The sequence below is a fragment of the Dasypus novemcinctus genome, chromosome 2 (assembly GCF_030445035.2).
Source record: "Dasypus novemcinctus isolate mDasNov1 chromosome 2, mDasNov1.1.hap2, whole genome shotgun sequence".
NCBI lineage: Eukaryota > Metazoa > Chordata > Mammalia > Cingulata > Dasypodidae > Dasypus > Dasypus novemcinctus.
The window spans coordinates 184,429,809-184,451,240 of record NC_080674.1 but is presented as its reverse complement, the minus strand read 5'-3'; the positions used below and the strand labels follow the sequence as shown (position 1 = coordinate 184,451,240).

The 21,432-nt window shown below is 35.3% G+C and overlaps 1 protein-coding gene across 5 annotated transcripts in view; it reads right to left on the bottom strand.

The window, feature by feature from the left end:
* Positions 1–21,432, bottom strand: part of CPEB4 (cytoplasmic polyadenylation element binding protein 4) — a 66,360-nt gene that overhangs the window by 5,373 nt on the left and 39,555 nt on the right. For 3 of the 5 annotated variants that reach the window (XM_058282362.2, XM_058282357.2, XM_058282360.2), the window contains 5 exons: positions 9,873–10,046; positions 5,037–5,126; positions 4,539–4,657; positions 3,010–3,124; positions 1,580–1,761 (listed from right to left, as the gene is read on the bottom strand). In XM_058282362.2, the coding sequence (XP_058138345.1) occupies positions 1,580–1,761; positions 3,010–3,124; positions 4,539–4,657; positions 5,037–5,126; positions 9,873–10,046 (680 nt within the window). Of the gene's footprint in view, positions 1–1,579; positions 1,762–3,009; positions 3,125–4,538; positions 4,658–5,036; positions 5,127–9,872; positions 10,047–11,792; positions 11,817–21,432 lie in introns of all 5 variants that reach the window. The other 2 variants (XM_058282358.2, XM_058282354.2) reach the window with 1 other exon arrangement.

Below are 21,432 nucleotides of genomic sequence, written 5' to 3'. Positions count from 1 at the left end.
TCTGCAGAGTGGTCAGAACACTGATCAAAGGGTTTGATTGTACGATAAATTACATCTGAATTTCTAATGACTGACCTCACAACTCTGAAACATGTTGGAATGAAGCAGTGAGACAGAAGGAACCACATACTCATATGTACATACTTTTAGTGTGAATAAAAAATGAGTAGGCTCGTTAAAGTACACTGCAAGTAATCCTTGAAATACAATCTATACCTTTCTTTTAAATATATTCAGAGTAGGTTGACCACTATTATCTTAAGTTTTTACTGCACTGAAGTAGCATATACATGACATGAAACATTAACAGTAAGTGTAAACCACTATTGACTTGATAGTTTCCACATCTTGAATTGAGAACAAGAGAATGAAATCAATCAATAAAGAATATTTTTAGCATAATGCCTCAGAGTGTTGGATATCACAGTCAGTGCTAATGAAAGTGCCAGTCAGCCATGAAATAAGGAGCTCACCCCAGAATATAAATCAACACACTGCTTCTTTCATCAAGGTCTTTATATGAAAAAAAAAAGTCAGCTGAACTCAACATTGTGCTTAGTAATGTATATTAGTTGGTACATACACTGATATAAATTCCTTACCTTACCACAAACAGTAACAAACAGTTTGCAACCTGGTCACTGGTCCACACACCATACTTTGAGTGGCACTGCTATAAGATACAGGTCTAGCTACTAAAACCTAAGTTCATGAGGACAGGGACTTCTTGTTCAGTCTCCCAGTCCCTAAAACCTAAAACAGCATCTGGTTTGTCTATAGGAGGCACTAAAACATTTGTTGAGTGCATGGAATACAAAGAGAATAAATGAACCTATGAATGCAAAGAAATAAGACACATAAGGGAATACCGAGTTTCAAATGCAACAACTTGCAAAACAGTGGAAAGGGCTGTCTTTGAGGTTTTCTCTGATTCAGAGGATAAATCCAATAAAGAAGAATAAAGAAGTACTGAAAATTATGCTAACTAATTATCACTTAATTTCAGGTGATAGAACAGATTATAAATGAGGATTAAGATCTCTTTTATTTAATCTGTTACAATGAAATTATTCTAAAAGATACAGTTCTAGAAGTGAATTTATTCAAACTTATGTTACCTAGTACATTGGAAAATAGGGCTTGCTGAAGTATACATGATGTCTCATGATTAAAAAAAAAAGGTCAGGAGATCTTAAGGACATTCATGTTTGTATATCCAATATAACATGGTACAAAGGATGTGGTAAATACTTATTGAATGAGTGATTGAATGAATGGATGGATGGATGGATAGATGAATAAATGGATTTGATAGATGAAATGATAGCTTAAGAAGTATTAAGAAATACAGTCAAGTAAATTGATTATGGTGTTCTGGTTAGTCTATTCAAAAACTAAGAGACAAGAAACTCAAAGGAAATTCTTAGATGTATGAATCATATACAGCAAACACGTGGCCATTAATGCTTAATTCTCAGCTGTCAATTTATTGTCATATAAAATCCCCCATTCCATCCTCGGTAATGACAGCTTTAAAGGATCATTTTTAGAACTTTCCAGAATGTAGTCTACAACTTACCCGTTTATCTATCTCTCCGTGCTGCAGTTGAACAAAGCGGGCACTGATAGCAGCTATGTAACTCTGTTGATTAGAGAATGCAACGCGCCCAGCTCCTTTTGGGTATTTTAGCTCAGGGTCAGTATCAATCCCAGCATAACACACTCCTCCATACAGCCGATCCATTATCATTGCAAGCTCCACTAAATAAGAAAGCAAAGAGGGTATTTGAAATTAGGACAATTCATCTGGCTCACCAAAGGTTTCCTAAAAGCAGTTGATTTGTACTCTGAACTCAATTTCATTATAATGACTATTAAATCAAATTTATCAATACAATCGATTGGCCACTGTGTGAATCTTTTAACTATGGGCAGGAGCTCTGCTAGGTGTTTTATGTATGTGTTTCCTTTTTTTTTTCCCCCTCACTCTTTTTATTAGAAAAGTTGTAGGTTTACAGTTGTATATGTATCTTTTAATCTTCACAACAACCCAATGAAGTAGGTAGCAAAATCCTGAGGAAACTAAGGCACCTCTAGAAAGGATGTTCAATCTGTCCAAGGTCAAATTACCAAGTGACAGTGCTGGGCTTGGCATAGTTTTGCCTGCTCTACATCATGTTGCCATTATATATTTACCAGTTAACAAGGTATTGTTGAATATAAATAATTTTTTGAACACTAGCATTGTACTCTTTTACATAAAAGAGTCAATTCAATTACTCCAAAGAAAACTGATTGGTAGACTCTGTTTGGAGGCCTTCCCAGCTTACCTCTATCAACACTGTTCCTGTTCCCCACAGCCTAGTCACCTACCAATTTTTCATACAAAAACTTAAAATAATGAATGCATCTTCTTTTCTAAGAAATTTTACAATTCTTAAACTGCAGTTCTCTTTTTAGCTCATGTATACTATTAAACCTCAGATTACTTGAAGTTGGGCTGTAATTTCTTCTGAATTACTCTAAAAAAACATGATGTACTCCTGAGGACATTTATTATATTTCAACACTCAGTAAGTAGCAAATGAAGAAATGGAAAACAAACACTGAATGTCTCAATAAACTAAATTTTTATTCTTGGAGGTTTTTTTTTTACTCCTCAACACTGTCAAGAGTAATGATTAGCATTATAAGACAATACACTCAGCACTTTGCATTGGCCATCTCAAATAAGCCTTAAAACAACTCAGTGAAGTAGATACACTCATTATCCCCATGTGACAGATTTGGAAACTAAGAAATAGAGAAATTAAGAAATTGCCCAACGTCACTCAACTATTACCTGGGAGTAGAGCACAAGAATTCCAGCCCAGACACTCTGATTCTAGAACTCTCACTATTAGGCATTAACTCCAATGCTCATAGAGAATTTGTCTTGAAAACCTTTATATTTCTTACATTAAAGGTTAAATAGATTTTGCGGGGAGGGGTTTGCTTATTTAATCATACCAGCACGTAATGGTCTAGGAACACCACCCACAAATATAGTTTTTCGTGGATCAAGCGGCTGTGAACCATCCATCACAAAGTCACTGTCACTGAGATTCCAAGGTCGAATTTGTACCTAGGGAGTGGACAACCCAAAATGTATCATTCCTAATACAAACAATTCATAGGGAAAAAAAGGAGTTTAAAATTACTGCAAAATATTTTACTTTTAAGAGCAATAATCCATATCATTACAAATCAATAAAGCTGTAAAGCTAGAAAGGACCAAAAAAAATAGTGTATTCCAACCCTTCATTTCGTTTTAAGGAGCAAAGAGAACCAAGGTGGAAATTTCAACTGAACTGTCTATTATAAGTCAAATCATTCGATCAGCATATACTTGGTTATCTGAAAGTTAATTAGCTGTTTTTCAGCTTATTTGTACTTCTAACCTACCCAGCTATTCCCCAACATGCATATCATTTAAATTTAGCATAGTATCCTCTGCTGATTAGTCTACAGTGCTAGATAAACTAGGGCTGTGAGTTCAATCAGTGTATGTCCAGAAAATGCAAACCACTCCTGATATTATCAAATTTGTTCCATATTTCAAAAAGCATCTCAAAGTAGAAGTATCAATACTATTTATAGAAATTAACTTTTTTATGATATACACTTCAGTCTGTCCATCAGTTCAGTCAATCAAGAATCATGCACCTCATTTCAAATTATTTCTATTTATTCATTGGTACAAATGGCCATGCCAAGTTCTGTGGGTTGATATGGGGTATTTCCAGTATGCACACCAATAACTCCTAGGCCAGAGGTCCCAAATTCAGAGATCCATAGGGACTGGCAGAGAACATAAACAAGTGAAGTGGAAAGAGTCCAGGCCACGGGAACTCTGGAAAGAATGTTCCTGACCTAGATAAACCTCAAGACAACAAAAAGAGCTCCACGAATTATGGTTTGAGCTAGGCCACTGACAACTCCATTCTGTGTCATACCCTGCCACTAGGTGGTAGCTGAGTGATAATAAATTGTTGATTTGCCAGATTTGTCAAAACAGATCAATTGCTACTCTTCCTAAAGACTAAAAATTTATGATAAACTTTTCTAAAAAGAAAAAACAGTATGTAAGGTACGTATATATGTATACACAAACTTCATTCTCCCTTGGGAGAGTGCCACATACTGAAAGTGAAGGATGGTACTAGGTAAAGGCATATCTATATTTGAATTTGAGTTCTGTTTATCAGAGGAAATTCAGATACTTATCAAATATATTATCAAATGAAGCCTTTTAATAGTAAAAATTTACCAATATTTTAACTAGTCAAAAATTCAGTGTCAAAATGGAGTATACAGATATGCAGAATGATAATGTTAAAAGCTTAACAACAAAACATACTAAGTTTTGATTTACATTCTATTTGATAACTTTGTCAATTAAGTACACTAGACATATTGAGATGCTTGTAGGTTTTTCAAACAAAGCAGATGAAGGAAGACAAAACCAAGAAGCTATTTTCATGCTAGACTGTACTTACTGGCTTATCCTTGATAGTGGGACTTGATACACACAGGTAGAGTTTTCCATCCTCTTCTATGCATGCATCAATGAGAGCCTGAACAGAGCTTTCATCTTGAAATAAGAGGAATGCATAGCCTGAGAAAAAAGAAAAAAGGGAGGGGGCTTATTTATATGCTTTCCTATTTTTTTGCAATTCCTCTGGGGAAAGGAAGCGTACACTGAAACTCAGGACAGGAAAATGATTAGGAAAAATGAAAACAAAAAAAAAAACAATATTTATACCCCAAATTTTTTAATAGCACACAGTTCATTATGATGGTATCTTGAAACATCTTTTAGAGTAAAATTAAATTTGAGTTTAAAGTATAGTAGGTAGAAATTGTAAAGAGGCATTTTGGAAAATTTAAGTTTAACAATGGAAAGTTTTACAATGAAGGTAAACATTTATGAAAAGGCCAAACATTAAATAACGCTTTTAAAAAAGAGTACATGTATATTGAAACTTGAGAATTACCTTTAGGAGGAAAATAGGATTTGCTCTCTGCTTTATGAGGCCAATCCACAATCAAAGGGCCAAAGCGACGAAAACTAGCTGTGATCTCATCTAACAAACAACAAAGCAAAAAAGTAGATTTAGATATTTTATAATCATTTTTTGGAAGTACTTTTAAAAAAAATATTTTCAAAACTACTATATGCAAGAACAGAACAAAGAACTACTGCATCCCTTTATCCAGATTCCAACTACTAATATTTTACATTCTCCTTTACCTCTTCTCTCTCTCTTCCCTTACTTCCCTATTTGTACATATGACTCAACCAAACTATCTTTTTCTGACACGATACCCCATAACCCCAAAACACAATTGTTTGTACCTTCTCAAAGTAAGACCACTCCCTTATACTGCCATATAACCCTCCCAATAAGGAAATCAACATTGATACAATACTACTATTCAAATGCACAGAGTCCATTCAAATTTCAAACGATCCCAACAATGTCTCTTTTTTCTTTTCTGATCCAGAATCCTACCCAGAACACATTTAGTTGTCATGTCCCAAGGGCATCAGTCTTTATTGATTTAAAACAGCTCCTCCTTCTTTCCTGTCTTTCCTTTCCTTGACAGTCTTAAAGGGTGCAGGCCATTCATTCTGTTTAATGACCTCAACCCAGGTCTGTTGTTTACTCATCACCAGATCCACACCATGCATTCCTAGCAGGAATATCACTGTTACTGTTTTGTCATCCTGTTCTACCTTTGGACATGTCAACCTTGATCACCTGGTCACGTCAGTGTCTACCTGGTTTCTCCACCAAAAATAAACCAGATTTTCCTTTGTGTTTGATTTGTATTTTATGTATGTGGGATATTCTCTTATACACCAATATCCTGTTCTTCATCAGTCTTGGTATCCACCGAAGATTCCTACTTCTATCAACTATCACAACGATGGCCACAAAGTGATGATTATCTATTTCCATCATTCTTTCTACATTTACTAGTTTAGTATTCTACAGTAAGGAAGAGCTTTCCCTTCTCCCACATCAGTTTATTTATTTACTAACTTATTTCAATATGAACCTATTTTATTTAATGAACTGTAACATGATTCTTTCCTTATTTATTTTGATGCTTAAACTGTCCCTCAAATTGTCCCCAATTTGGTGAGTGAGAGCCCCTTCAAGATGGCGCCTATGTCCTTTTGACATGTCCCATCATTCTGTAAGCACTTCTTTATTTTCTGGCCCAAGAAGATACCAGAGTCTCATCTTGTCTTTTTTGACTCCAATCCTATTTTTCCCCATAAAGTCCTGGTTTCTTGTAGTGGCAGAAGATATTGAGAAACTAAGATTGGGAGCATCGTACCTTCATTACTTCATTATTTCTAAGTCTTCTCAGTGGAAAAAGCTAGGAAATATCTGAATATCCATGTATATACACACACAGATATAACTATTTCTACCTTTCTCTTTGTGTGTGTATATACAAAAAGAGTCCACATAGATACACTTCGGGGTTCTTTCTAGTTTTCTCCCTTTCTATGTTTGTAAATTCTCTTTTCACTGTGAAAAATCTGGCTTCTATTATCCTCAAAACATTTACTTACCTGTTCAATGTAACCAATCTTTCAATTACCCTGGTAGCCTTCTCCACCCTCTACCTCTGAGCCCAAATCATTGTTGCCCTAATTTCTTAGACACTGTGCATGCAAATTGCTGAGGCTTCTGAGTGGGCCCCCAAGTGTACTTTCATACACATACCCCTTCCACTTGACACCTTCTCTCCCCTTGCCAACCCACTTCCTTGGACAGCAATATATCTAAGCCTAGTGGAGAAGGGAAAGGAAAGGAAGATAAAATGGGAAGGGAAGATAGGAAGGGAAGTCTTGACTACATTTTACTAATAATTTAAACAATAGTAAATATGCTACAGTATGTATTTGGACAACTAATGAGTTAACTAAAAGAAAATAAATTTCCAAGAGACTTTAGGGAAGAGTAAGTCTAGGTAAGCATGTGTACACCAAACATGGGAGTAGTAAAAGAGACAGACAGATAGAAAAGAGACATGGGGCATATGTTCGAATTTCATTCTGGTACAACTATTTTCATCTTCCCTGATTGTAAAACAAAATCAGAACAGTCTGTTCTGCTTAGGACCTGTTTCTCCAGTACCTTTCAGCTTGTGTGAGGTTGGTAAATAGGGAAATGATGTCAGTATAATGTGATAGTCCATAAATGATTCTTCCTTAGCAAGATAGCTAGCAGAGTGGGAGTAAAAATTAAAACCTTTATCAAGAAAAGGAAAAAAGCCCCTAGCTTGATAACACAGCTACAAGTCCTCTCTGCTCTATTTTAAGGAAATTAAAAATGACCACAGCAACCTAGGCTCCCTCACCAGAGATGTGTACCCCCAGACTTTCAGGGCTTTCATCTCCTGACAGTTTGAACTCCCTCAGGAGCTCAGAGGACCACTTCCTCCCGCCTTGTCTCCATGCAGGCAAGCCAGCATTTCTACTCATTTGGCTTTGTGTATATTCACTATTCCTGGAGGCATTCTCCAACTGTGCTGAGCTACTTGCCTGAACTAAGTTATCTCTAAGGTGCCAATTCTCATTTTTGTTGCTGCTTCAGGTACAGAGTTCATTAGGTTTTAAGTGACCTACCTCTAATCCCATTTCCTCCATAAACGGTAATTTTTAGTGCACAATTCTGCAGAATACAGTATTTTTCAGGAATGCATCTTTCACATTCGAGTACAAAGTCTTGCATACCTAAATTGCTGAGGACGTAATATACTCATTCTTAAGGAAAAAGCAAGATGTCTATCATAACCCTCAATAATTTTGCTCAGTTTAAGCCACCTCCTCTGCCAAATTGGTCAAAACTGTCTTTTCCTTTGAGAATTTGAGGGACTGTCCTTCTTATCATTTAAGACTGCTCAGTAATTTTCCAAAAAGATGGACTATCTAGGCCAGAGAAGTTTCTCTCAGGAAAGGCTAGATAAAATTCAGTCATCTTTTTGCCTTTTTGTGTGCAAACATACAACTTACTCATCAAAGACCACCTAGAGCTGAGGAGTGCTGAAGATCTTACCTTAAAGGGTCAAAAAACCTAGAATCCACAATAGTAAATAAAACGAGGATTCCAGGAAAAGAAAGAAGGCTACCCAGGGGCTTACTCAGATAGCTAATCCTGTGATCAAAAAGACATCCCAGGAAAGTGGATTTGGCTCAACTGATAGAGCATCCGCCTACCACATAGGAGGTCCAGGGTTCAAACCCAGGGCTTCCTGGCCCATGTGGTGAGCTGGCCCACGTGCAGTGCTGATGCGCACAAGGAGTGCCCTGCCACGCAGGGGTGGCCCCACATGGAGCCCCATGCGCAAGGAGTGCGCCCCACAGGGAGAGCCACCCAATGGGAAAAAGGTGGAGCCTGCCCAGGAGTGGCATTGCATGCACAGAGAGCTGACATAGCAAGATGATGCAACAAAAAGAGACACAGATTACTGGTGCTGCTGACAAGAATGCAAACAGACAAAGAACACACAGTGACTGGACAGAGAGAGCAGAAATGGGGGGGGGGGGTGAGAGAGAGAGAAATAAATAAAAAATAAATCTTTAAAAATAAAAAAATGACATCCCAGGACCAACACCTTGAACATAAGCTATGATCTCTGAGGGAGGTGGGAGTTTGATTTTCGTCTAGCCTGAAACTTCAGCACAGCTTTCACCAAGACATTTTACTATGGCCAAAACAAAGATTATTTCAATGTTTGGCTTTTACAACATATGTGAATCAAATATTTATTAAAGTTTGAATTTTATATTAAATGGGTATATATTTATCATTCATCATATGATCTCAGGACAACTGGTTAATAACTTTTGGCTTTTTAAACCACTTTTATTTCAACCTCCAAGAAATTGATCATCTAAAGGAAAATGAAGGTGGCTCAAATAAGGTTGATTCTAAATAAGGTTGATTCTAAATGGGAAGTTATTAGACCATTATTAGACCATACACATACTTAGAGAAAACTTCCATTCCATTTCCATTTTGGAAACCAAGACAAAATAAATTAGGGGGAAAAAACAACAATGCATGATACATATAATTGCTTTAAGGTCAGCTACTTTGACTTTTATTAGGGTCACCTGAATCTCCTTAAGAGCACTCTTGGCAGGGCTGGCTCCATCACAATATTCAAGTGTCAGCTCAAATATCACTTCCTCAAAAAGGCTTTTCCTTAAGCACCAAACCTAAGACTCTGCATCTCTCTTACCACATCACCCTGTTTTCTTTTGAACACTTATTCTATGATACTTTCTTGCATGTTGACATTGCTTTTTATTTGCCTTCACCCACTAGAAAGTAAACTTTTTGTGAACAGGGACTTTGTATATTGTTTACCATTGTAAGCAAGCCTAAGAACAGTGCATGGCCTTTGGAAAGCATGTACATATTTAACGAATATAAAAATACTCGCAAAATGATACAACCCTGTCTTGTGGACAGTTACAGGCTGTATTTTTCAGAAGTCCATGCTTAATTTAGGATTTTAAGCTCTTAAACAATTAACTATATATTTATGGAGCATTCATAAAAGGTACAAAAGAAATAGGGAAGTACACAAATTGAATTCTTTTTATCCAATCCCTTACTTCAGCTGGTTCCCCTCCCTTCTGTGAAGTAAGTGGCTGTGCTGATACGAACAATGCAACCAGACTGAACACCTGGAGCCAGATCAGGCTGTTACTCTAATAACCACAACCACTATCTATGAGTTGCCTAATATGCACCATAGGCTGGGCAATGTGCTATAAACACTTCTCTCCTTCCTCATACCTTCATCAATGTCAGGAGGCAATCCACCCACAAACACCTTGCGAGAGTATCGTTCCACTCTTTCTCCATTCTGGTGCGTGAAGCAGTGAGGTGAACCCAGGCCACTATGAAGAGGTTGATCCCCACGGCCATCATCCAAAAACCCATCTTCCATTGGAAACAGTGAAGACTGACCTGGAATAAAAAGCAGGGAAAAAGCTAACAGAAACTATTCCTTGACACTGGTTATCATGTACAAGAAACAGGAAAATGCAGATTCAATAAAACTGCTGCTTTTATTTTTCTCACTGAATAATGAATAGGATCACTTAGATATGCTCTTGAATTCCCATCACTTTAAAGTCCCAATTGGTTAGAGAGAAAGTACATGGTTAAATAGCTGCTCAAAAATTTTATCGGAATCCAGTAACTTCAGCAAGGTGAAATGTAAGTACAGTAGGAGAGAGCATGCTTTTGAAAGCAGCTGGCAGCAGGCTGCACTGGCTGGAAGGCCCCATGGCCATTAGCAACCCAGACATTGCACAAAATATTAAATTTGGCTATAAAATGCCAAATTTAGATCAGTCAAATTTCTTTAAAACATTAAACAATATAGTCTGCACCATTTCCTCTAAGAATGTATTTAAAATGAACAAGTCAATTTTTAAAGTAAGCACTCATCTTAATTTACATCAACAGGAAATGATCAAAAACCCACTGAATGCTGTTAGCCAACTTCATTGTCTAGTTGTATATAATTTAAGATTTTTAAGCACGCTAAAGATATGTTGTCTTTTAGTTGAGTAATTATTAACTTGCTAAGGGTACCATCGAATTTTAAAAACTAGTAATTAAATTTGCTCTTTGAAAATCTTATCATTCAGAATATATAAGCAGAAAAGACCAGAGATGCCAATATGAATAATATTCATCCCATATTTACTTGACAGCAAAAATAGGAACTTTCAAAACATAAGCAAAACACAGAGCTACAAGTAACTGTAGAATCTCTCAAGCACTGTTCTGTCATTTTTTAGGCTGTCAATTTACTTCCATGTACTACATAAGGTATTTGTTAATGGATTCCTCTGGAAATATGTCTCAAATGTTCTTCCTTTACTCAAACATTCCAATGTCCTTTTGTTGCCACATTTATCTTTCAACTTTCATTACTAAAAACAACAGTATATTTGTTATGGATTCATCCTATAATACCACATCTCAAAGAGTTATATACAATGAAGACAAAAAGTGACCATAATATTGGAGGCTATTCCCTGAATAATCTTCAAAATCACTTAGGTTTTAAACCTGAGCTATATGGCTGTCCACACTCAGTTTCTTGTTAGGAAAAAAAAAAGCAAAACTATTACAGAAGGCAAACTAAAATCAGGTTAATTTGGGCACCCTGAAGAAATGAGTCCTCAAAATTTTCTAGAATATCTACAGTTTTCCCCAGTGTTTGAAATTTATAGGATTAGTCATTTATTTAGCTCATCTCATTTTAAACCAAATGTATTATGCTTAGTAGAAATATGGTATTCAAGTATAATTGAGCCTCCAAGATAGAATTATCTTGGGACTAGTTTGACTATATTTTCCTTTTTAAAAATCCTTAATATTTTTCTCCCAAGAAATTATTTTCCAAAAGGAAAAAAGGGAAGTGAATCTATAGACATAAAGAAGTTGAGTTTATAATAAAGCATAAGGAAATTCTTTTGACTCAAATCCCAACCCTATCATTCTGATTTCTTTAGAGTTCCTTAACTCCCTCAAATTAGAATGCCTAAAATGTTAATTATAACACATAAACTATGTATAGATCAAAACCATGTTTCATTCCCCCTCCCCCAATTCTGGACAAGGCTTAGTAATTGAGCAAGCGGGTGTCCTCTCCAAATACAACTAATACATTCAAAAGTTAGAAATAATAATTGTTACCTCTCCTTCGCCCATATGTCCTTGCTGCATGTCAAATGAGGAAAAAAAAAATAACCTTTCAAACATTGTCAAAAGAATCAACTGTGGTTTCATCTACCAGCTTTTGCAACAGAAAAATCTGTCTATAGTCCTCGTTTTCTGGTAAATGTCTAAAAAACAAGGAATTTGGATAGCGAGAGGTCAATCTAATGCATTTTTTTAAGTTCTTCAAGGACACAGTAATGCTTTATTGAATCTTACTTGTTTTAAAGGAAGCCTTTTACTCTAAATTGTTACCCAAGGCCCAAACTAATATGAAACTAAGGCAGCATGTAATATAATCTAAAAACTCACTACTACCATATCAATTTTATCTCAAAATTCCCTGCCAAGTAGCACTTTAGTAGATATTCCAATATTTAATTCAATACTTTCCCAGCACTACAAGAAAAAACAGCAATATTATGGTATTTATTGATTAATCCCTAATAAAAGAAAACCATAAAAAATGAAATATTTAGGTCATTAATAAACTTCCTTTTAACCAGTGGTTTCTGGTTCCTAATCAAAACTTCCACCCAATGTTGAAAAGAATAATGTTTTGCATTATCTTGCCAAGTAGGTTGCAGCCAAAGAGAGAAAACAAGGTAATCAAAAATGCAGGAATATATACCTAGATACTCAGGAACTGACAGTATGAAACTTTAAATCAATAAACCTTCAAGAAAACATCTTCCCTGAAACAAACCGGCACTTTATAAAACCAGTTTGTCCAAACACTTCAATTCACCCCAACAAATATTTCTGAATGCCTGATCTTGTTAAGCACTGTGGATAAATAGGATACGGCCCTGACCTCAAGGCATTCACAACCTTAATGCAAGATGGCCACATAGCAAATAAAGATAATGTAACCTATCACTGTGATAGTTATATGTTAGGCAAGAGGAATAGAGGAGGAACAATTGGTTCTGGTTAAAAGAGTCAGAGAGAAGGAATTGCGACATTTGAGATGGGCCTTAAACAAAAGCAGAGGAAGGGCATTCCACGCCTGGCAGTGCCACAGACAGGGATGCTGCAATGTTTAGGGAAAGATACCCAGAATGGAACCATAACGGAACATTGGGAAAGACACGGCTGGGAATGAGGTTGAAATAGGAAGCTGGGATAGGTTTTTGAGTTAAAAGGTATAGGACCTGTCACTGTGCAAAGTGGTCAGGGTTGTAATACTTGGTTTTCTAGATAAATGCTAAGCAAATATAACTCAGAAGTGCCATGTATATTCCAAAATGAAAATAAACCTTATAATAAAATACATTTTTACCATTACTAGAGCCAGTGGATTTCATGAAAGTATGTAAGCAAATGGAATCAAACAATATTACCTTTACACCAAAAGCATTAGCAACAGAGAAAAAATAATGTAAATTGGACTTAATCAAAATTAAGGATTTTTGTGCAACAAAGGGTATTATCAAGAAAGTGAAAAGGCAACCTTACAGAATGGGAGAAAATATTTGGAAACTGTATTACTGATAAAGGTTTAGCATCTAGAATACATAAAGAACTCCTACAACTCAACAACAAAAAAAACAACCCAATTAAAAAATAGGCAAAGGACTTGAGCAGACATTTCTCCAAAGAGGATATACAAATGGCCAATAAGCATATGAAAAGATGCTCAACCTCACTAGTTCCCACGGAAAAGCAAATCAAAACCACAATGAAATACCACCTCACACACACTAGAATGTCTATTATTTTTAAAATGGAAAACAATATGGTCTGACAAGAAAGCAGAGAAATAGGGACCTTATCTGAGTACATTGCTGATGGAAATGTTAAATGGTACAGCTGCCATTTAATAATTTGGTGGTATTCAAAAAGTTAAACATAGAACTACTTTATGACCTGGCAGTTCCACTTCTGCTTATATACACTCCAAAAAATTGAAAGCAGGGACTTGAACAGATATTTGTACACCAAAGTTCATAGTAGCATTATTCACAATTGCTAGAAAGAGGAAACAACCCAAGTGTCCATCAATGGATGAATGGATAAAATGTGGTCTACCCACATAACAGAATACTATTCAGCTGTAAAAAAGAATGAAATTTGATACATGCTACAATATGAGTGAATCTTCAAGTCATCATGTTGAGTGAAGTGAGACACAAAAGGACAGATAATGTATGATTTCACTTAAATGAAATAAAGTGAACATGCAAATTCATAGAGACAGAAAGAGTACAGATTGCCAGAGTGGGATGAGTGTGGGAGGGAAATGGGAAGTTAATACATAATGGGTGCAGGGCTTCTGTTAAGGGTGATGGAAAAGTATTGGAAATGGAGGGTACCACAACATTGTGATTGTGACTAATCCCACTGAATTACATGCTTAGGAGGGGCTGAGATGGGACATTTTATGTTGTATATAAGCTTCCACAAAAAAAAAAAAAAAAAAGAAGAAGACAGATACTAAGGAGACAATGGACAATTAAATGCAATACATTATCCTGGACTGTACCTCATAACGAAGGAGAAAATGCCCAAAAGGACATTATTGAGACAACTGGGAAAAAAAATAAGAAGGAACGTAGACTGCTTTCTATCAATGTTAAATTTCTTGAACTTAACTACACAAAATCAAGTTACATAAATGAATATCTTTGTTCTTAGGAAATATACATGGAAGTATTAGTTGTTCAAGGAGAATGATGTATGCAAACTACTCTCAAATGTTTAGAAAAGACAGACATTGTGGTAAAGTGTTAAAAACTGATACTCTGGGTATCTGGATAGGGAACATACTGGACTTCTCTTATTGGTTTTGAATTATTTTTGCAACTATTAGTTTGAAACTATTTCCAAATAAGAGAATTAAAAAAAACAAAACACCTTCCTCAGAGGTTAGGTTTTCACTTTAACAGGACTTAAGTGTGGTGGGGGGATTAGGATTTTCTTACTTAGTCAATCTGACAGAGGTTAGAGAGGCAAATGATATCACAAAACCTGACTTGTTTAAGACAAAGGAGTTTAGGGAAACAGATTAATGGTTTGAAAATCTTGGTTCTATCAATCTTAAAAAGATGATTAATGTGGCTTGCATTTCTGAGAAAACAGGTATTTGAAAACAGACATTTTAAAGCTATAAATTAACAAAGAAACTCATAGTTTCTATTATTTCAAAGATAAATATAGTTTAAGGGTCAAAACTAAAAGGCTATAGATCAAAAACTAAAAACTAATACCCTTAAAAACATCAAATGTATACTTTCAAAGTTTGATTTTTATAACACACATAAAAGAATATAGGTTAAAATCTGAAATTAAATTCTAAAAACTATTTAGACATTTTCCCATATTTCATTTTCTAGACATTTCATTTCCATACCCTGAAAACAGGTTATAGTTGTACAGTGTTTATAACTATAAATACTGTCCAGTCAAATGGAAAATTTAATGTTAAAAACACTGAAAAAAACAAATACAATGACATTTTGGAGCACAGAGTAATGAGAATGTTTAAAATTTTGATGTCCATTTATTTGATGCTGTTTATATTATGCATTATTTTACATGTAAATTCTGACACACCACATATATATAGAAAAGTATAGAAATCATAAGCGTACAATTGAAAGAATTCATAAAGTGAATATACCTATGTAATCAGAACCCAGATATGTGTGATTTAACAGAATGTTAAATGGTACCACTTTATCCTATATAATATGCTGGATGTACCTGGCACCTTTATCTTACCTATTTCAAATTATACTTTGCCCAAATATATTATGATGAAATATTTGTGAAATAGTTCCTCACCACTTTCCTGAAGAAAATGTTGAATTTCTAATCTCCTGATATCAGGTGTTGCTTGTTTTTTGATATTTGAGAGTGTTGAAGATGTTAGCAGAATTGGCAAGTAAAAAAAATTGCTTTAATTATGTTTAAGGAAATCTGTTTTAGAAAATTTCTAGCTAAGTCAGCTGAAATGCATACTATTATCACTGAATAAATATATTCCAGTACCTATCAGTGTTAAAGTAAATACCATTTCTATGTTTATCTGCTTTTATTTTCATTTCTTATTTTTGATTTAAAAAATTCCTCAATAATCTAATGTTCAGGCCATACATGATTCAAGAGAGTTATAAATGGGCTTGAAACACTATGGCTATAAATTTTTATAGCCTCTGGATCCATGAAGCTATTAGATTGACTCACAACAGTTTACTTCTAAAATGTCTTTATAGGTTTGTTTACAGCTGCCTCCCTTGGTACTAGCCCTATATTGATCATCAAATTCCCTCTAGTAAAAAATATTCCACTAGTCTGCTATGATAGACCTTCAATGAAGGTATAGAAAGACTGGGCAGGACTTAACAAAGAAATAAAAAATATTATTTATCTCTTAAAAAGCATCTTTTTGTGTTTGTTGAAACATTTGTAATAGTAAAAAACAAAAGAAAAACACAAAGTATCCATAATAGGGCACATTCATACATTCATAAGATGAAATACTTAGTACGCAGCCACTGAAAAATTGTGGTGCATAGTCATATGCCCATAAGTAAAACTCACTAAGATGTAGATTGTGTGAGGGGCAGAGGTGTGTACTATATGATACCTATGGCATATATTTTAAAAATAAAATATAAATAGATATGGGAACACATAAACTTTTCCTATCAACAACTGCAATAGTTCTTTGGGGAGAGGACCTGGAATGGGGAAAGAAAGAGGCTTTCACTTCTTATTTTACTACTCTCTGTACTATTCAAATTTATTATTATTATTATTATTTAAAGATTTCTTTATTTACCTCCCACCCCCACCCAGTTGTCTGTTCTCTGTGTCTATTTGCTGCGTCTTCTTCTTGGTCCACTTCTGTTGTTGTCAGCGGCAGAGGAATCTGTTTCTTTTTGTTGCGTCATCTTGTGTCAGCTCTTCATGTGGGCAGTGCCATTCCTGGGCAGGCTGCACTTTCTTTTGCGCTGGGCCGGCTCTCCTTATGGGGCGCACTCCTTGCGCGTGGGGCTCTGCCTGCGTGGCATGGCACTTCTTGCGCACATCAGCACTGTGCGTGGGCCAGCTGCACACATGGGTCAAGGAGGCCTGGAGTTTGAACTGCAGACCTCCCATGTGGTAGACGGACGCCCTAACCACTGGGCCAAGTCCGCTTCCCCAAATTTATTATTTTTATTATATACACTATTATTACTTTATTTGTTAATCAACACATTTTGGTTTCCTTCTTGGTACTTATATTGCAAACAACTGATATGTTAGAGAAAAACATTTCTTCCTACATGAAAGCACCTCATCAATTCTGTAAAGAACAGGAATTTAGACCATGAGGGATAAAGCAATGCGAGGTTTTTGTAGGCAGTTTAAAAAGTGATCATATTCAGGCTGCTCTGGCCTGCCTCAGGCTTTCCAACTACCTGTACCTCTTTTTTGCCTCCATGTTGACAAGGCAGATGGGGATTCTTTTGGGGGGGGGGTTGATTAAAAGATGCTATTAAATAACTGACTTTTCCAATAGAACTGAAAGAAAAAGAAAAAAAGTATGTAAGATGGGGGAACTAGTTAAAAAGGATATAAATCAAAGAGTGGAAGTTAAAAGGTCATGTGTTTAGAGAGCTCACTGTTACAAAATTACTTTAGATATATGCTTAACAGTTAAATTTCCCATATCACATTGGCTTGTGTTTATATTGGCTTGTTGGTAAAATAATAGTTGAACAATGTTCATAAGCTGTGACAAAAATCTGGTCCTATTATTTTTAAAGAGCTACATTAGAGAAGGGCAAATGTTACTGAATATCCCTAACCCTGAATTTATTTATTTATAAAAATGGAAAGCTGATGAGAGAATAACAAAAGATACTATATGTGGACAGATAGATGCTTAATAAATAATTTCCTCCCTTCCTCAAAAGTAAACTATTGTCTTCAACAATATGACACTCAGCTCTTCATTACTGTTTGAAGGCTAACAGTTGCTGAGCACTTTAGAGTCTACATTATATTTTCATGGAAGGGATTTTCTGCATACTTCTTATTATAAGATCTAGTAGCAACTAGAACCATAGTCTACAGTTTTCTTTGCTAAAATTATACCCTCCTTTTTGATAGATTTCTGCCCCCCCCCTCCTTAAGCAAACAATCGTCTCCATTTCAAAGAACTATATTTAAGAGATGTTGTTTTATGCTAACCTTTAAAACATCTCTTTCTAATCTCCTCTTCTGGGACAAGCAAATATTTACTTGATGCTTCTAGGTGCACAGACATCCTCAAGGAAACGAAATACACACATGACTGTTAAAACTTAATATGTTTTTTGTTCTATAACTTTCCTCTGCCACAAGGTTAATTTCTGAAGCAGTTACTCTTAAGAGCAAAAGCAGCAGAATGGAAGGTTAAAAAAAAGTACAATGAAAAAGCAATTTCATATGGAGGAGGTAACGTCAGTGGTTATATACTACAGTTTTTGTATGCAAAAACATACCAATCTTTTAATCTGATGTCTATCTCAGAGCTAAAGAGAGAAACACCAAAGAAACTGAGGTAAGTCTGGCCTTTACTTACTAGCACTCTCTTCTGAAAGTTACCTGCAGCTGAAAAATTGAGTTAAAGTTTCAGGCTTGCTTTTCATAACCATAAAATGGATATACTAATTGCATTCCTATTTCATTAAATTTACCAGGAAACAGAATTCTAAGAGTAGTAAGGAAGAGTAGTAAGTAAGGATTTCCCCAACCCTGCCCCTGTAAAAAATCTCTATAACTAGTAATACTGAAATAAATTGAATAATTCCCTAGAATGTATACAACATTCTTAGCAGGTATCAGTCATTATTTGTTGAATTATATTGACATTGCCTCTAAAAGTCACAAGTGGTATATGAAGGTCACTGCATAAGATGAAAACTGATGTTTATTCACGGCAAGTTAAAAAAAAGGCAATTTGCTCCCCTGAACAAGTAAAGCCCCCTTTATCCCTATTCATGCAAATTCTAATATTATGCTAACATAAACTGCTGTAAACTGGTAAATGACTCTGAATCTTTTTTTTCTTTTTTATATAGTTAGGATTTCTACTCCGCCTCTTACCCAGAAGCTTTGAGATTGTGTGAAAATTTCAAAACAAGTTACACAATAAAAATCAAACTCCAAATGTTCATGTTAAAATGTTCATGTGACAAAACGAGTAAACAGTTCTTTCTTTTTTTATCTAAACAAAACAAGAAATGGCTTTCAACTCAAGAGAGACTTAGAAGAAAAAGCCTGCAAGCTATAGCTGAAAAAAATTAGGGTGGCTACATAATTGTTTTCTAAACGTTTATAAAAGACTGGATAGACTATTTATGGACAGGGAAGAGCAGCTCCTAATACTTCCCTTTAGTTTTAAAATTGGATAATAAATATTACATGATACAATGTATTAGGCTTTTACTTTCAGTTTTAGAAAAAAGGCAGGACGATGTAAGACGTGAATGACTATAACTACGGTTAAGATTTAAGTTACCTATCTTGACAGAAAGCATGTTCAACAACCATAGACAACTTCCGACGAACTTCTTTGGTGTTGTGTTTTGTTTTCCTACAATTCTTTACAATAATAATTCTAACCAAAAAAAATGACTTATTCTAATTATTTAATTTGGCTTACTATGTGCCAGGTGCTATCCTGTACTAGATGGACAATATTCTTTTTTTATTTCATAAATGAGTATCCTGTGGTTGACAGGGGTTAAGTAACTCTCCCTAGGTCAGTAATAAGTAATACGACTGAGACTTGAATGCACATTCTGCATGGAACAAAGTCAAAGCTACTGCCTCTCTGCTCTGCATGTATTCAACAAGAAGTACAATAAAAAATGAAGGCTTAAAGGCAATTAAAACAATAGTAAGTAATGTGAATTTACAGTTAGATCATTAATGGGTTGGTTATTAGAGATAATTTGGTACTAGAGAACCTAGTATATAATCAGGAAAAACAAAAATGTTGAAAAACCCCCAGAAATTACATTCTTAAAGAAATGTAGCATTATACCAGACATGCAGTTTCAGTGGGAAATAATTACTTACTACATTATCTTTAAATAGCTTTTCACTCTTCAATCATATAGAAAGCTATTGATGAAGGATGAATAAAGAGGTGAACACTAAAGAAAACTGTGTTAACAAACTCACCATTTTGGATTTCTTCAGGGGAGTCTACTCTCCCCCTTAAATTTGTAATGCCCGTAGAGATTATGCACTAGTTTATGCACTAACACAGTACCTGGCCCATAGTAATTGAGCGCTCCATAAATAATGACTAAAAAAATGAATGTTCAAAACTAAAAGTTTATCTTCATTAAGCCCAATTAATTCATTATAGTCATTTTTCAACACCCACAAAACCTGGGCTAAAGTGAGAACAAAGGTACTAAGAATCAACACATGAATAAGATTAATTTCTCGAAGCAACTCACCCTAGAAGATGTTCATAAATACGATTAAAGAGAATTGGCAATGCCCCAAGTCTAAATCAGGGTGACTAAGGAATTGTCTCAAAATCCCTCCACCCCCACACCTTGCTTTAATTTTATGACTATTAAGCAACCTTCTCTATAATTTGGACTTTTTTTATGAAGAGAGAATGTGTCTATCAGTCAGTTGTAGCATCTGGTCCACCTAGAAGTTTTATGTCTCATGATAATGAAAAAATGGGCATCTGGTCCTACTTGGTTGGTCATTAAGAACTAACAAAATTTGATCAATTCTGACCAAATCCAGTTTTGGGGTCCTGTGACGTGAATACCAGACCTGAGACTATGTCAGTGTGAAAACCCCCCACTTTGGGGTCTGGAGCCAGCAAGTTCCCTCTCTTTGACATCTCTTTTTGTTTTCTTTTTATCTTCCTATCTTTCAGTTAGAGACAATATTAACCTCAGCCTATACACCTTTATAATAAACACAATTTCCACGTAAGTAACAGTGAAAACATTTAGTCCACTTCTACAGTTTATAATCCAGTAAAATTTCAAAACATAAATATGGGGGCGGGGGGAAATTACTTTTTTTTTTTGCCAAGTAAGGTCATTAAAAACTTATCTATTCATAAAAGAAAGGACATTAAGAGGGAATGAAAAATGAAGGACAGTCTCACAATAATGAACAGGGTTGTTTTTTCTTTTCATTAAGTGAATTTAGCTGTAAGAAAAATCCACTAGGGAGTGTTTATTTTTCTCTCTTCAACAAACATGGACCCCAGGTTCAAATGACCTAATTCAACCGCTTCAGGAGAAAATAGGGACAAAGAAAAGCTGATCACTTTGCCTAGGATTACAGAGCAGTAGATCTTGGTTCACTGCAATTTCCAGTGTGCGGACTAACTCTGGAATTTGTTCCACAGGAAAAGGTAAAGCAAACCCTGCCACATGGCATCCCTTACATTAGATCCCCTTATCCCCATGCCATTTTCAACATTGGGTTTAGTTTTCAATCTATATACGTTCATGCTGGAATATTATACTGTGGCATTATTTCTGGCCGCTATAGGAAGAAAAGACCAAAGTCTGGTGAATGAGTGAGGTTTTTATAAACTTTATTGTCTCTAGTAGTTCTGGTGTAACCAAACAACTCTCTCATAAATCAGATCTCC